Consider the following 14,991-nt stretch of genomic DNA (forward strand, 5'->3'; position numbering starts at 1 on the left):
ATGAACTCCTTATTGCCAAATTCAGACTTAAACTGAAGAAAGTGGAGAAAACCACTAGACCATTCAGGTATGATCTAAATCAAAGCCCTTATAACTATACAGTGGAAGTGAGAAATAGACTTAAGGGACTAGATCTGATAGACAGACTGCCTGATGAACTATGGACGGAGGTTCATGACATTGTACAGGAGACAGGAATCAAGACCATTCCCATGGAAAAGAAATGCAAACAAGCAAAATGGCTGTCTGGGGAGGCCTTATAAAAGGCTGTGAAAAGAAGAGAAGCAAAAAGCAAAGGAGAAAAGGAAAGATATACCCATTTGAATGCAGAGTTCCAAAGAACAGCAAGGAGAGATAAGAAAGCTTTCCTCAGCAATCAATGCAAAGAAATAGAGGAAAACAATAGAATGGGAAAGACTAGAGATCTCTTCAAGAAAATTAGAGATACCAAGGGAACATTTCATGTAAAGATGGGCTCAATAAAGGACAGAAATGGTATGGACCTAACAAGCAGAAGATATTAAGAGGTGGCAAAAATACACAGAAGAACTGTACAAAAAAGATCTTCACAACCCAGATAATCACAATGGTGTGATCATTCACCTAGAGCCAGAAATCCCGGAATGTGAAGTCAAATGGGCCTTGGGAAGCATCACTACAAACAAAGCTAGTCGAGGTGATGGAATTTCAGTTGAGCTATTTCAAATCCTGAAAGATGATGCTGTGAAAGTGCTGCACTCAATATGCCAGCAAATTTGGAAAACTCAGCAGTGGCCACAGGACTGGAAAGGTCAGTTTTCATTCCAATCCCAAAGAAAGGCAGTGCCAAAGAATGCTCAAACTACCACACAATTGCACTCATCTCACATGCTAGTAAAGTAATGCTCAAAATTCTCCAAGCCAGGCTTCAGCAATACGTGAACCCTGAACTTCCAGATGTTCAAGCTGGTTTTAGAAAAGGTGGAGGAACCAGAGATCAAACTGGCAACATCCACTAGATCATGGAAAAAGCAAGAGAGTTCCAGAAAAACATCTATTTCTGCTTTATTGACTATGCCAAAGCCTTTGACGGGGGATCACAATCAACTGTGGAAAATTCTGAAAGAGATGGGAATACCAGACCACCTGACCTGCCTCTTGAGAAACCTGTATGCAGGTCAGGAAGCAACAGTTAGAACTGGACATGGAGCAACAGACTGGTTCCAAATAGGAAAGGAGTACGTCAAGGCTGTATATTGTCACCCTGCTTATTTAACTTATATGCAGAGTACATCATGAGAAACGCTGGGCTGGAAGAAGCACAAGCTGGAATCAAGGTTGCCGGGAGAAATATCAATAACCTCAGATATGCAGATGACACCACCCTTAGGGCAGAAAGTGAAGAAGAACTAAAAAGCCTCTTGATGAAGGTGAAAGAGGAGAGTGAAAAGGTTGGCTTAAAGCTCAACATTCAGAAAACGAAGATCATGGCATCTGGTCCTATCACTTCATGGGAAATAGATGAGGAAACAGTGGAACAGTGTCAGACTTTATTTTTTTGGGCTCCAAAATCATTGCAGATGGTGATTGCAGCCATGAAATTAAAGTACGCCTACTCCTTGGAAGGAAAGTTATGACCAACCTAGACAGCATAGTCAAAAGCAGAGACATTACTTTGTTCACAAAGGTCCGTCTAGTCAAGGCTATGGTTTTTCCAGTGATCATGTAGGGATGTGAAAGTTGGAGTATAAAGAAAGTTGAGCATCGAAGAATTGATGCTTTTGAACTGTGGTGTTGGAGAAGACTCTTGAGAGTCCCTTGGACCACAAGGAGATCCAACCAGTCCATCCTAAAGGAGATCAGTCCTGAATATTCATTGGAAGGGCTGATGCTGAAGCTGAAACTCCAATACTTTGGCCACCTGATGGGAAGAGCTGACTCATTTGAAAAGACCCTGATGCTGGGAAAGATTGAGGGCAGGAGGAGAAGGGGACAACAAAGGATGAGATGGTTGGATGGCATCACTGACTCAATGGACATGGGTTTGGGTGGACTCCGGGAGTTGGTGATAGACAGGGAGGCCTGGTGTGCTGCGGTTCATGGAGTCGCAAAGAGTTGGACACGACTGAGCAACTGAACTGAACTGACCTCATTTCAGTATACAGTGTCACCAGTTCTCCTTCATTTCTTTATTTTTCAAACATTACTTTCTTCTTGTTTTTTTTTTTTTTTCTTTCAGATAAACTCCAGAATAATATCATTTTTTTAAAGTCTCTCATGTTTTGCTTGGAATTTCATTGAACTTCTACATCAATATGGGAAGTACTGACCTCTTGAAAGTGGTCACACTTCTCATTCATAATAGTGTCATTTACCTTCCTCTTTTATTTCTCACTCCACACTATACTGTTATCTTCACAAATCTCTGAATGTTTCCTGAGTTATTTCACCTTTTATTTTTGCTATCATAAAAGAATTCAATGTTGCCATTATTTCTTCTACCTGGGAGATTCCTGGGGCTTGCTTCTTAGATTCAGTTAGATAAGTACCGAAAGATAACAGGTCTTCAGCCAGCCTGAAGAGCCTCTGTCTCACATCTGGTTGGTAACCACCAGCTTTGATTTTGTAAAACATTTTCAACTGCCCTAAAATTCAATCTGAAAACACAAGGTCCAGTGTAATTGGATAAACTGCTACGGATACCCAGGTTGTAACTGCTGTGGAAGTTTCAGAGCAGGGAGATAATATGCTACCTGTGACCCTAGTCACCTGGTCCAGACGACCGCTATAGCTACCTGATGGAGCCTCTTCCCTTCACTCACCGAGATTTCATGCTAAAGCTCTTGCCCACAGGCACTCTCTCTAGGAGGGCTCAGCACTTCTCCTGCCTTGGCAGCACTTGTCAGTCTGTGGTTTGCTCAGAACTCTGGCCTTGGCAGATGCCAGCAAAATTAGGACATCACTGAGGGTCACGGGGGCAAAGACACTGGTGTGAGGGAACTGAAGTGAGCTGTGACAGAAAATCAGTGGCTGATACGGGCTCTATCCATAAAACTGCTCCAGCTGCAAACTATGCCTTTTTTTGCATTTACGGACATTATTACAATAGCTGTATAGTTGAGGAGTTGTGTTTTACAGACGTCTCCTGAGGTGTTTCATGGGCATGTTACATTTTCCAACTAAATGGTTAGTGAAGATAAGAATACAGTTTAAATTCTTTATAACACCTGAAAAGAGCTCACTGAAATTCTTGCAATGTAGTGAGTGCTTCATATACATGATATTGACACTCTCAAAAGGTTGTAATACTTTAGTAGAGCTGTAAGACTTAGAGGTGTTTCCAAATCTATGTATTCATCTGCAGGACAGAATAAAGTGACCTGGTAAGCCTAAATTATTCACAATTCTTTTAGGTAACTTATGATTTTACTTTATATGCTCAAAATTCAGAAGAGATTTCAAAAAACATAATGTAGTATCAGAATAAATCAAACAATCAGACAACAATTATGAAGAGTACCTGGACAGTAAATTAAAAAAAAAAAAAAAAACAAATCCATACCAACACATAATTTTTAAAGTGCATTTTACCTCTTAATCTCAGGAAAAGAAATTATATGCATTTGTTTATATACATATTACAAGGAAAATGGAAAAGACTGTGGTGACAACATTTTACATGTCAATAATTAATTTCATGTGACTAAATCCCCCCCAAATCTACATTCCTAATGTATGAGTGAAAATACTTTAGCTATTTCTCCCACAGTCCTCCAAATCACATATTAAGCAAATGATGGTGAAAGCACCTCTCTTACGAACGGAATGTTTGTGCCCCCTCTCCCCCGAATACAAATGTTGAACTGTAGAGTCCAGAACAGTGATAGATGAGCCTCTATTGTTTAAGTCTCCCAGGCTATGGTAATTTGTTACAGTAGCCAAGGTGACTAAGACAACCTTCTATCTAAGACATTTCTGATATTGAGAACGATCTCTTCCAATTGGCCATTTGGAGTAGAGGAAAAGCAGCTTCCCCCTTGTTATTACTCTAGCAGGACAGGCTTCCTCACTTTTCAGGCTAGAAAGTTCCTCTATTCCTCTACAGTGGTCATTGGTAATGTTCCATTTTTCCAGGAATGCAGTCCCTGGTCAACCCACGAAGGACACAGAGTACAACTGACCAGCACTGGGCACTGGTCACTTGTTCAGATAATCCCACAGGATGGAAGCTCTAGTTTCTCAAGAGGTCGACTCCCACAGGTGTCAGTAATTGACTCAGTAAAAGAGAAGGGTGGGGTTAGTTTTAACTTTGAGATCTATGGATACAGGTCTGCTGCTGCTGCTGCTGCTGCTGCTGCTAAGTCGCTTCAGTCTGTGCGACCCCATAGACGGCAGCCCACCAGGCTCCCCCGTCCCTGGGATTCTCCAGGCAAGAACACTGGAGTGGGTTGCCATTTCCTTCTCCAGTGCATGAAAGTGAAAAGTGAAAGTGAAGTCGCTCAGTCGTGTCCAACTCTTAGCGACCCCGTGGACTGCAGCCTACCAGGCTCCTCCGTCCATGGGATTTTCCAGGCAAGAGTACTGGAGTGGGGTGCCATTGCCTTCTCCAATGCGTACAGGTCTAGGAATCTCAAATGCTAAATGGGGCCAGAAAATGACACAAAAGAAAAGTGTAATGCAGTAGGTAGGTGTAAGAACTGAAGGCAGCCTGCTTCATCTAAAGGCACTGACTTTACAAATTTTAAACATAAAACGTGTAGACCAAACAAAGCGTATTTGGCACTGATGCAAGGAGTGTCCACAGCGTAAGTGAAAGGACCAGCTTTCAAAAGGACCAAGTTTCCTGAGACTAGAGGAATGCAAGTGATGGGGGGGAAAGGGTGGGAGGCAGCAAGTTGAGGGAATTTGTGTTTGAGGAAATGATCAGTTTACAAGTCCGTACCACTAGACTAGAGCTCTCTGAGGTCAGGAGCAGGAGCTCTCAGCCCCTCCACAGAGCGTCTGACACACAACAGACAGAACTGCACTGGACTCAAAGCTTTGGCTCACACAAGAGCCTCCTGGGGCCTGAAGATGCCCAGAAGTCACAGTCTTCCCAAAGCTCAGATGGAGAACCGAGATAAGCCTGGGGTGTCTAGGCAAGAAGAGCACCATCACCCCCAGCTGTAGGGGCTGGCTGCCTGGGGCTGATAGCCTATCTCTTGCCAGAACACGGAATCTTGGGGAAGTATCACACAATCTCTGTGACCCTTAGTTTAGTCATCCATAAAAACATGGATTATGATGTAATAGGGAAGAACTTTTTGTATTCTATTACAAATTAATCACTAAAGGGATGCTGCCTATAAGCTTAGATGGTAGTCGTCCGTCTCTGGGAACACTGCTTCCCAGGTGATAAACATTAAGCTAAAATACCTTGGTTTAGCTCACAGGAAACATCCTGACCTGTGAATATCTGTGAAAGACTGCAGGGAGGAAGAAATTAACACATTCCCTCTGGAGGTTGATGGGAACCAGGAAGTGTTTGACTTTACTTTCTCCCCTTTCAGAATAAAAGGAGTCTGAATTCAAACTCAGGCAATAGTTTTGCGGGGGTGGAGGGGGGATGAGCCTGCCATCTTCTTGGTTTGCTGGCTTTCAAATAGCATCGTTATTCCTTGCCCCCACAACTAGTCTCGATTACTGGTGAGCAGCACAAGCTTAGACTCTGTAAACAGTGATACTTCCTTTAATGAGAGGTTTTCCTGGTATCTCAAAGAGAAACTTTCCCTAGGTGGATGAGTGAAAAGATTAAGGTGGACGGGCCTGCATTAGAAGCATCTGGGATGCTTGTTCAAACATAAATGGAACCTTCTGGAGGTGGAGGCCAGGGATCTACATCTTTAACAGTCATTGCTGGTAATTCTTCCACACAGTTAAATTTCAAGCCACTGGATTATGACATTTTCCAGTTTTGCCTCTCCTGAGTCCTATTGCCACGTGAATGGTCCTAATAACTTCCCACAATGCTCCAGACTCTCTCTGACCTCCATCCATCTCATTCCTGTCCTGTACACTACTGAGTGATATTTCTTCCTGAAATATCCAGTCATGCTATGCCCTGGATTAAAAATCTTCAAGGCCTGCACCTTGTTTGCCAAATCCTTGTTTTTTTACCTTTCCAGTCTTAAAGTTCTCACCTGTTCCTTCACTGGGTTCCTGCTGAACAGGTCTATTAAAGTGTCCCAGGACAAGGTCTCTGCTGTGCAAATTCCCTGCCTCTGTTTCCACGTGGATGCCACACTCCATGGCCCAAAGTCCTAGCCTCTCCTTCAAGCACTATTCCATGTGCCGTCTTCTCGAGTCTTTTTCTGATTGCTTGACCCGGTGTGACTTCTTTTTCCTCTAAGCCCTTGCTATTCTCTGTGCCTCTCTTAGGATTTTCATATTCCACCTAATGCTATTTTGTACTATTTTTATCCACTGTGCTATGAGCTCCAGGAAGGCAAAGCCTATGTTGGTAAATTCAGTGCCTAGCAGAGTGTGTGGAACCAAGTTGGATTTCAATAACTGTTTGCTAAATCCATGAGTGATTCCACATGACTAGGCTGTAAGCCAGGGAGGCAGACACTTTTTGCAACTCCTGTGGCACTTAGCAGAGTTTTATATCCAGTAGGTATTAGAAATGTTGTAAATTTAAATTTAACATCTGTCAGTTTTTTTTTTCCTTTGATGACAAATTATTTAAAAAACACAACATAGCCAAGACTTCAATACTGAATGCTAGAATTTACTTTTTTTTTTTTTAACAGTAATAACCATGACTGTCTTTGGAACCTTAAATGGAATATGCATCTGTATTTAGGAATACTAAAATTACACTAAAGTAAGGTGACTATTTTCCCTATGGTTAAGACCAGCAGTTATACTGTTTTACTTCGTGAGACATACTTAGATTCTAACTATATTCCCTTTATAGCATATGACATAAGGAGCTTTCAAAAGAAGAAGTTCTATTTTCATTTAAATTACTAAATGCAGAATAGCTCTACTACACATCTGTGCATAAGCATATATATGTCTATAGATAAAAATATAGCCACTTACTGTTTTAAATTAAAATTACATTTTGTGATAATTGTGGATTTACAAGCAGCTGTAAGAAATAATGCAGAGAGGTCCCATGTACCCATTACCCAGTTTTTTCCAATGGTCAGTCAGTTCAGTCACTCAGTCATGTCCAACTTTTTGCGACCCCATGAATCCCAGCACTCCAGGCCTCCCTGTCCATCACCAACTCCCGGAGTTCATTCAGACTCACGTCTATCGAGTCAGTGATGCCATCCAACCATCTCATCCTCTGTCGTCCCCTTCTCCTCCTGCCCCCAATCCCTCCCAGCATCAGAGTCTTTTCCAGTGAGTCAACTCTTCGCATGAGGTGGCAAAAGTACTGAAGTTTCAGCTTTAGCATCATTCCTTTCAAAGAAATCCTGGGGCTGATCTCCTTCAGAATGGACTGGTTGGATTTCCTTGCAGTCCAAGGGACTCTCAAGAGTCTTCTCCAACACCACAATTCAAAAGCATCAATTCTTCGGCGCTCAGCCTTCTTCACAGTCCAACTCTCACATCCATACATGACCACTGGAAAAACCATAGCCTTGACTAGACGAACCTTTGTTGGCAAAGTAGACTCTGCTTGTCAATGTGCTATCTAGGTTGGTCATAACTTTCCTTCCAAGGAGTAAGCGTCTTATAAAATGATATTAAAGTATCACAACCAGGACCTTGAAATTGATACAATCCACTGATTGAATTCAGATGTTCCAGTTTTGCTTTTGCTCACCTATGCATAAGTGCTTTAGTTCTATGCATTTTGATAGTTTGTATATCCACCGTTACAGCCAAGACACAGGAGGTCCATCACCACAAGGATCCATCACTGGACGCATATAACCATTTCCCCTTCCCACCCTAACTCCTGTCAGCCACTGATCTGTTACTTACTTCTATAACTCTGCCAATTAATGAACATTACATAAGTGAAATCACAAAGCATATTATCTTTTGGGATTGGCTTTTTTTCCACTCAGCATAATTCCCTGGAGATTCATCCAAGTTGTTAAGTGTATCAACAGTTCATTCCTTTCTGTTATTGTCATTTTCTTAAACTGAAGATCCATAGTTTACATCAGGGCTCGCTCTCTGTGTTGCAAGTTCTGTGAGTTTGTACAAATGGGTGAAGTTATATGCCTACCGTTACAGTATCAAATCTGATAGTCTCACTGTCCCCCAAATCATCTGCGCTTCACTTATTCATCCTTCTACCCTTGGCAACCCTTTCAACCACTGGCAAACACTGATATTTCTACTGTATCTATAGTTCTGCCTTTTCCAGAATGTCATACAGTTGCAATCATCGAGCGTGCAGACTTTTTTTGCTGGCTTTTGCACTTAGCACTATACATTTAATGTTCCTCCATGTCTTTCCATGGTTTAATAGCTCATTTATTTTTATGGCCAAATAATATTCCACTACATGGATGTACCACTGTTTTTCTATTTGCCTATTGAGAAATATCTTGCTTACTTTTGGTTTTTGGTAATTATGAATAAGGCTGCTATATCCATGTGTGGGTAGGTTTTCACGCTGTCATAAATTTTCACCTCATTTAGTTAAATACCTAGGAGTGTGATTGCTGGATCATATTATGGTAAGACTTATGCTTAATTTTGTAAGAAATTAGAAACTGTCTTCCAGAGTGGCCATACTATTTTGCTTGCCCACCAGCAATGATAATAATGCAATTCGACTTGCATTACATTCTTGTCAGCATTTGATATTGCTAGTTTAACAGCTTTAAAAGGTGTGTGGTGGTATCTTGTGTTTTAACAATTCTTCAATGACAGATGATGTTGACCATCTTTTCATACACTTATTTACCATCTATATATCTTCTTTGGTGAGATGTCTCTTCAGATTTCTTCCTCGCTTCTTAACTGAATTGTTTTCTTACTGTTGCATTTTAAGAGTTCTTTGAATACTTTGGATACAAGTCCTTTATCAGATATGTGTTTGGTAAATAACTTCTCTGAGTCTCTGGTTTGTCTTTTTAAACTACTGAAAGTGCCTTTCAGACAGCCGATGTTTTTAACTTTAATGAATTCAACTTACCTGTTTTATTCCTTCACAGGTCATACTTTTAGCCTTATATCTAAAAACTCATTGAGAAATGACTAGAGCAATAATTGCAAAAAGGGATTGACTTTAGCTTGGTGCCCTGGCAGTACATATACAAAGACCACAGGAAGTCAACAGGCTTGTAAATGCATCTGCAAGAGCAGAGAGATGGAACCCATTAGAATATAAGAGGACAAAGAAACAGAAAAGGCAAAGTACACGTGAGAAGAGCAAGGGCGGGTGTCCATCACGTGACTTGGGAGGAAGCTGTGCTGCTCAGTGCTAAGGAACCTATTCAGTTCAGTTCGGTTCAGTCACTCAGTCGTGTCCGACTCTTTGTGACCCCATGAATCGCAGCACGCCAGGCCTCCCTGGCCATCACCAACTCCCGGAGTTCTCTCAGACTCATGTCCATCGAGTCAGTGATGCCACCCAGCCATCTCAACCTCTGTCGTCCCCTTCTCCTCCTACCCCCAATCCCTCCCAGCATCAGAGTCTTTTCCAATGAGTCAACTCTTCGCATGAGGTGGCCAAAGTACTGGAGTTTCAGCTTTAGCATCAGTCCTTCTGAAGAACACCCAGGGCTGATCTCCTTCAGAATGGACTGGTTGGATTTCCTTGCAGTCTAAGGGACTCTCAAGAGTCTTCTCTAACACCACAGTTCAAAAGCATCAATTCTTTGGCATTTAGCTTTCTTCACAGTCCAACTCTCACACCCATACATGACCACTGGAAAAACCATAGCCTTGACTAGACGGACCTTTGTTGGCAAGGTAATGTCTCTGCTTTTGAGTATGCTATCTAGGTTGGTCATAACTTTCCTTCCAAGGAGTAAGCATCTTTTAGTTTTATGGCTGCAATCACTATCTGCAGTGATTTTGGAGCCCCCCAAAATAAAGTCTGACACTGTTTCCACTCTTTCCCCATCTATTTCCCATGAAGTGATGGGACCAGATGCCATGATCTTCGTTTTCTGAATGTTGAGCTTTAAGCCAACTTTTTCACTCTCCACTTTCACTTTCATCAAGAGGCTTTTGAGTTCCTCTTCACTTTCTGCCATAAGGGTGGTGTCATCTGCATATCTGAGGTTATTGATATTTCTCCCGGCAATCTTGATTCCAGCTTGTGCTTCTTCCAGCCCAGCGTTTCGCATGATGTACTCTGCATAGAAGTTAAATAAGCAGGGTGACAATATACAGCCTTGACATACTCCTTTTCCTATTTGGAACCAGTCTGTTGTTCCAGGAACCTATTACTGATGCTATTATTGTGCCATATCAAAATCACCTTGAATTCTCTGTCACATGGTTAACCCAAGTATAAAAATATGGAAGGGATCAAAAATGTGTATTGTCATTGTTCCTCAAATGGATGACTTCAAGAGAGAACCAAGGTCAACAGACATCTTGCCTAGTAATTTTGAATGTTATTCAGAGTGTTTGGAACATTCCCGCTCACAACAAATACAGCCAGTCAACCAGACAGACAGGATTTCAGAGTTAAAGCCTGTTCTGGTTCAGGAGTGTAAAACCAGATTAACAGTGCATCCACACTCTTAATCCAATCCAGGTACAACAAAAGTCATATCCCATTATAAAGACTTGCTTTATCATCTTAGTAAAAGGTAAAACCTTCAAAATCCCCAGAAAACTAGCAGACTCAATACCAGTCAAATCCCATTATCCCCACACCAAAAGACTACAAAGCTCTGAGCTGTTCTGGGATTTTATACTATTGAATGCATCTGAAGTACACAGGATACAGTCTTGGGATATGGGAATCTCCTTTCTTAATGAGAATCTTCTCATTTTTATTTTAATGAGATTTGTTGTCATGTAATTATAGTCTGAAACATAAGAAACTTTCAGACCACTTTTGTATGTGTGTGTGTGCGTGTGGGGGTGGGGTGGGGTGTGGGGTAGTTCATTAAAAACATCTGTTTTGTAACTGAGGGCACTTTTGACTTGAGTCAGTGAACTCCTTCTCCAGCAAGAAGACAAAGCTACTAAAGAAGGAACTGCAGTTTCAGACAGGAAGCTGGCACCAGCTATAGGGACAACCCCACCAACACTGAGAACCATGGCTAAATGCCAGGCATGCTGGGAAAAGGAGAGTCTCGGAGGGAGTTAAGCCTTTCTCTTGCTCTCAAGAGGCCTGAGGGTATTTTCTAGCAGGACAACAGAACATACCTAGAGCACTTCTTATTCTTCTGTGAAGGGGAGAAGAACCACCAAATAAATTCTACCACCCTATGAGATCACTAATCTGTGAACTTTAGACACTGGAGGTTGGATGGTTGTTAAATATTATATAATCCAATGCCCACATTTTACAGACAAAGAGAAATCCAGGAAAGTGAAAAAAATGGTTTAAGCTTGCAGGTTTGGGACTAGAACCCAAATTCCCTGCCTTCTAATCAAGTGCTCTTTCCTCTAGATCACATCACCTCTCTTAGAGCTCAAAGGGCTTTTCTCACTCCTTGGTCTTCCCATAGTTAGACTGCACCTAATTACTCAGACTCAGACCTGTCTCCTCTCTCTCTCTCTCTGTCTCTCTCTCCCTTTCTTCCTTCCTTTCCTCTTATTTATTGCGTATCTCTCAGATTTCTCTCTCCTCCATGTTCATCACAGTCAAGCCCTTCATTTCTGGGTTTATTACTAAACATGCTTCAAGCTCTTCAGGGTAGATATGGCTTGTTAAAAGCAATTTTGCATGCTTGCTCAGTCACTTCAGTCATGTCCAACTCTTTGCAACCCCATGGACTGCAGCCCGCCAGGCTCCTCTGTCCATGGGGATTCTCCAGGCAAGAATACTGGAGCGGGTTGCCATGCCCTCCTCCAGGGGATCTTTCCCACCCAGGGACTGAACCCACATCTCTTATGTCTCCTGTACTGGCAGGAGACTTCTTTACCACTAGTGCCACCTGGAATGCAATAGTTATCCTAGAGGTACATAGATTAGACTGGAGGCTAGGAGACTCATTAAGAAGCCTATTAGAATAAAGATCAATCTCATACCAAAAACCTGTCATTCAAGTCCCCCAAAGGCTGGCTTCAGTTGGCCTTTCTGCTTTCACTTCACATGACTCCTCGACACATAGCCTTTCTGTCTTAAACACTATTGCTTCTATCCTTTCCGTGAGGAAACTGTTTCCTTTTTTGTAAACTTAATTCCAATGATTTCTTTAAGAGCAATTTCTTCCATGGAGTCAGTAGTCTTTCCTTTCTCTTAATTTTTATACAAATGTTAAGAGTACCAACAATAATCCCCTTTCCTAATTCCCTCTAGAAAATACTGTTAGCATAAAAAAGATGAGATGTAAAAACTCTTAATCAACATTTACAGAAGAATATATATGTTTTACATATATTCTTTATATATATATTTTTTATGATCTCTTCTTGTTTCCTTTGCAAATTAAAATAAGCAAATCGCTGTTGACCTTTTTGGTAGAGGATTAACATATAGTTTAAACTGTCTTAGAATAGTTAATAAGAAAAATATCACAATACATTTTCTTGGCTCTACCAACATTCTAAAGATGTCTGCACAAAAGTATATGAATTATTACTAAATATATGTATAACTTAGGCAAATATTCAAGCAAACAGTGAGGAATATTACATATATGCTTACAGAGTAACTTATTCCATTGTGAGATAAGTTCTGAAGACTCTATTTCTGTTTCAGTTATGAAACTATCAGTGCCAATCTGACCAGAAGCATGTCAATGTTAGTCAATAACTGTAGAGAAGCATTTGGGGAAAACAAAGTTTTATTTTCTCTCTTCTCTGGTGACTCCGATGGTAAAGACTCTGCCTGCAATTCAGGAGACTGGCGTTTGATCCCTGGGTTGGGAAGATCCCCTGGAGAAGGGAACTGGCAACCCACTTCAGTATTCTTGCCTGGAGAATTCCCTGGACAGAGGAGCCTGACGGACTACAGTCCATGGGGTCACAAAGAGTCAGACACGACTGAGTGACCAACACTAACTAAAGTTTTACTTTCTCTCTTTCGAATTCTTTTATTGCTAATTTGAATATCTTCCTCAGAGAAAGGCCACAATTGGAGGAGTAAAATGGTCTCATTTCACGTGGCAGGAGTAAAGCGGTGTTGTCAGAGCCCATCAGTCCTCTCGGCACCCACTCTGAGAACAGTCACTGTATCCGCTTGTACCAGCTCCAAGAAAGACTGTTTCAAGAATGGAGTTTCAAGCAATTTTAGGTCCCATCACTACTGTCTATTTGTCATAACTGGAAAAAATATCCACTATACTACAAAAAGATTCTGTTATCCAGTATTTGTTAATTATGATTGAGACCAGAAACATACAAAGTTTCAAAGAAAACAATTGAAGGGAACATCTGAAAGTAATTTCCCCCCACTCTTTGTTGTTCTGCTACTCACGGCAAATCTTCCAAACTGGAGGCTTCATGTCTTGGATCCAATAGATCATAACCACATTCATTGTAGATTTCCAAATAGGAAATGTGCGTTGTATATATTTTGCTGCTGTCCTGATTGGGAAAGAGAAAGATGTTATTAAATGGCTATAAATCATGATTCAGCTTAGAGAGAGATGAACACATTTATCTTTAGTTCCCTTACAGTTTCTCTCCTTCACTCTCTCACTTTGCATGGTTTTCATTTTCAGTTCGTGACACTTTCAAGTTGCCAGTTACCATATGCATGAAGCTTTTTTTTTAAGATGGCCAACATCCATGATTACAAGCAACTTCAGTCTGTTATTTTTTATTGTTTCCACATTATATGTAAAAAGTCAATATACACTTGAAATGGACCAACTTGGTTGCAGAACTGTATAAAACACTATTTTTTACTTTCAGACAGGAAAAAAAAGAGAAAAAAAAACAGAACACAGAATTGTTATTTCAGTTTAAAAACTTCAGTAGCCAAAGAATTTCCATCTTCAATCATAATTTCTTTTTAACTTTTCTAATATTCAAATTTCCAATGACAGATAACAGACAGTAAATAGATGTGGAAAGTGAATTCCAGGGGATAACAATAAGATGGACATTAACAGTAACAGTAAGATGGACATTAACAGCTCACTACTTATACCTTGCATGCTCAATTGCTCAGTCGTGTATGACTCTTTGTGACCCCATGGACTGTAGCCCATCAGGATCCTCTGTTCATGGGATGTCCCAGGCAAGAATACTGGAGTGGGTTGCCGTTTCCTACTCCACTTATACCCTACCTGTTGGGTTAATTTTCCTTGCCCAAGAGGCAAATTAGAGATATTCAGCTATTGATTACAGAAAGGCCTTTTCTGTGCGTCATTGCTGAGATGCAATGATACAGGCATCAAAGTAATTAAGATAGAAGTCAAGGTGACTGGTCCTTGTCTCAGTTCTGTCAACAGACAGAAAGAACTCACTCCCTCTTAGATGGAATAAAACAGGGGATTTTTTTTTTTTTCAGGTCTCAAGAAAAATTCAAGCTCTGTTTTTCAATACAAAGTATCAATAAGAGCACCTCTTCTTGTTTCCCCCAAGACAGAAATGCTTCCATTTCTGCAAATACTAAGAGTCCTGCTACTCATAAGAGGAGAGTATATTTGTGTCTTCTGGCAAGAAGATCGGCAGATTGTCAGAGTGGATATTTATAGGTAGGATTCTTTTCTATATTCAAGAAAACCCATTTGACAGGTATTATTCAAAGAAGGAGAAGATGGGAAAAGAATCACGGCCTGCAAATCCAAATCTGGAATCCTGGTCCTGGCAACTCTGAGCTGCTACCAGGTCAGGCCTCTGTTCCACACCTGCTGAAGTGAGGAAGTTGGATAAGGACTGTGTGTTCTTCAGGTTGAAATTAATATGATTCTCTGG

General features: G+C 41.0%; 1 protein-coding gene across 1 annotated transcript in view; it reads right to left on the reverse strand.

Annotated features, from left to right (window-relative positions):
* The window catches only part of KIF6 (kinesin family member 6), a 410,786-nt gene that overhangs the window by 299,807 nt on the left and 95,988 nt on the right, over window positions 1-14,991 (reverse strand). The window contains 1 exon segment of the mRNA XM_086369695.1: window positions 13,544-13,653. Coding sequence (XP_086225821.1) covers window positions 13,544-13,653 — 110 coding nt within the window.

The sequence above is a fragment of the Bos grunniens genome, chromosome 23 (genome assembly GCF_055505025.1).
Source record: "Bos grunniens cultivar Pamir isolate PY7600 chromosome 23, Bosgru_T2T1.0, whole genome shotgun sequence".
NCBI classification, from domain to species: Eukaryota; Metazoa; Chordata; class Mammalia; order Artiodactyla; family Bovidae; genus Bos; species Bos grunniens.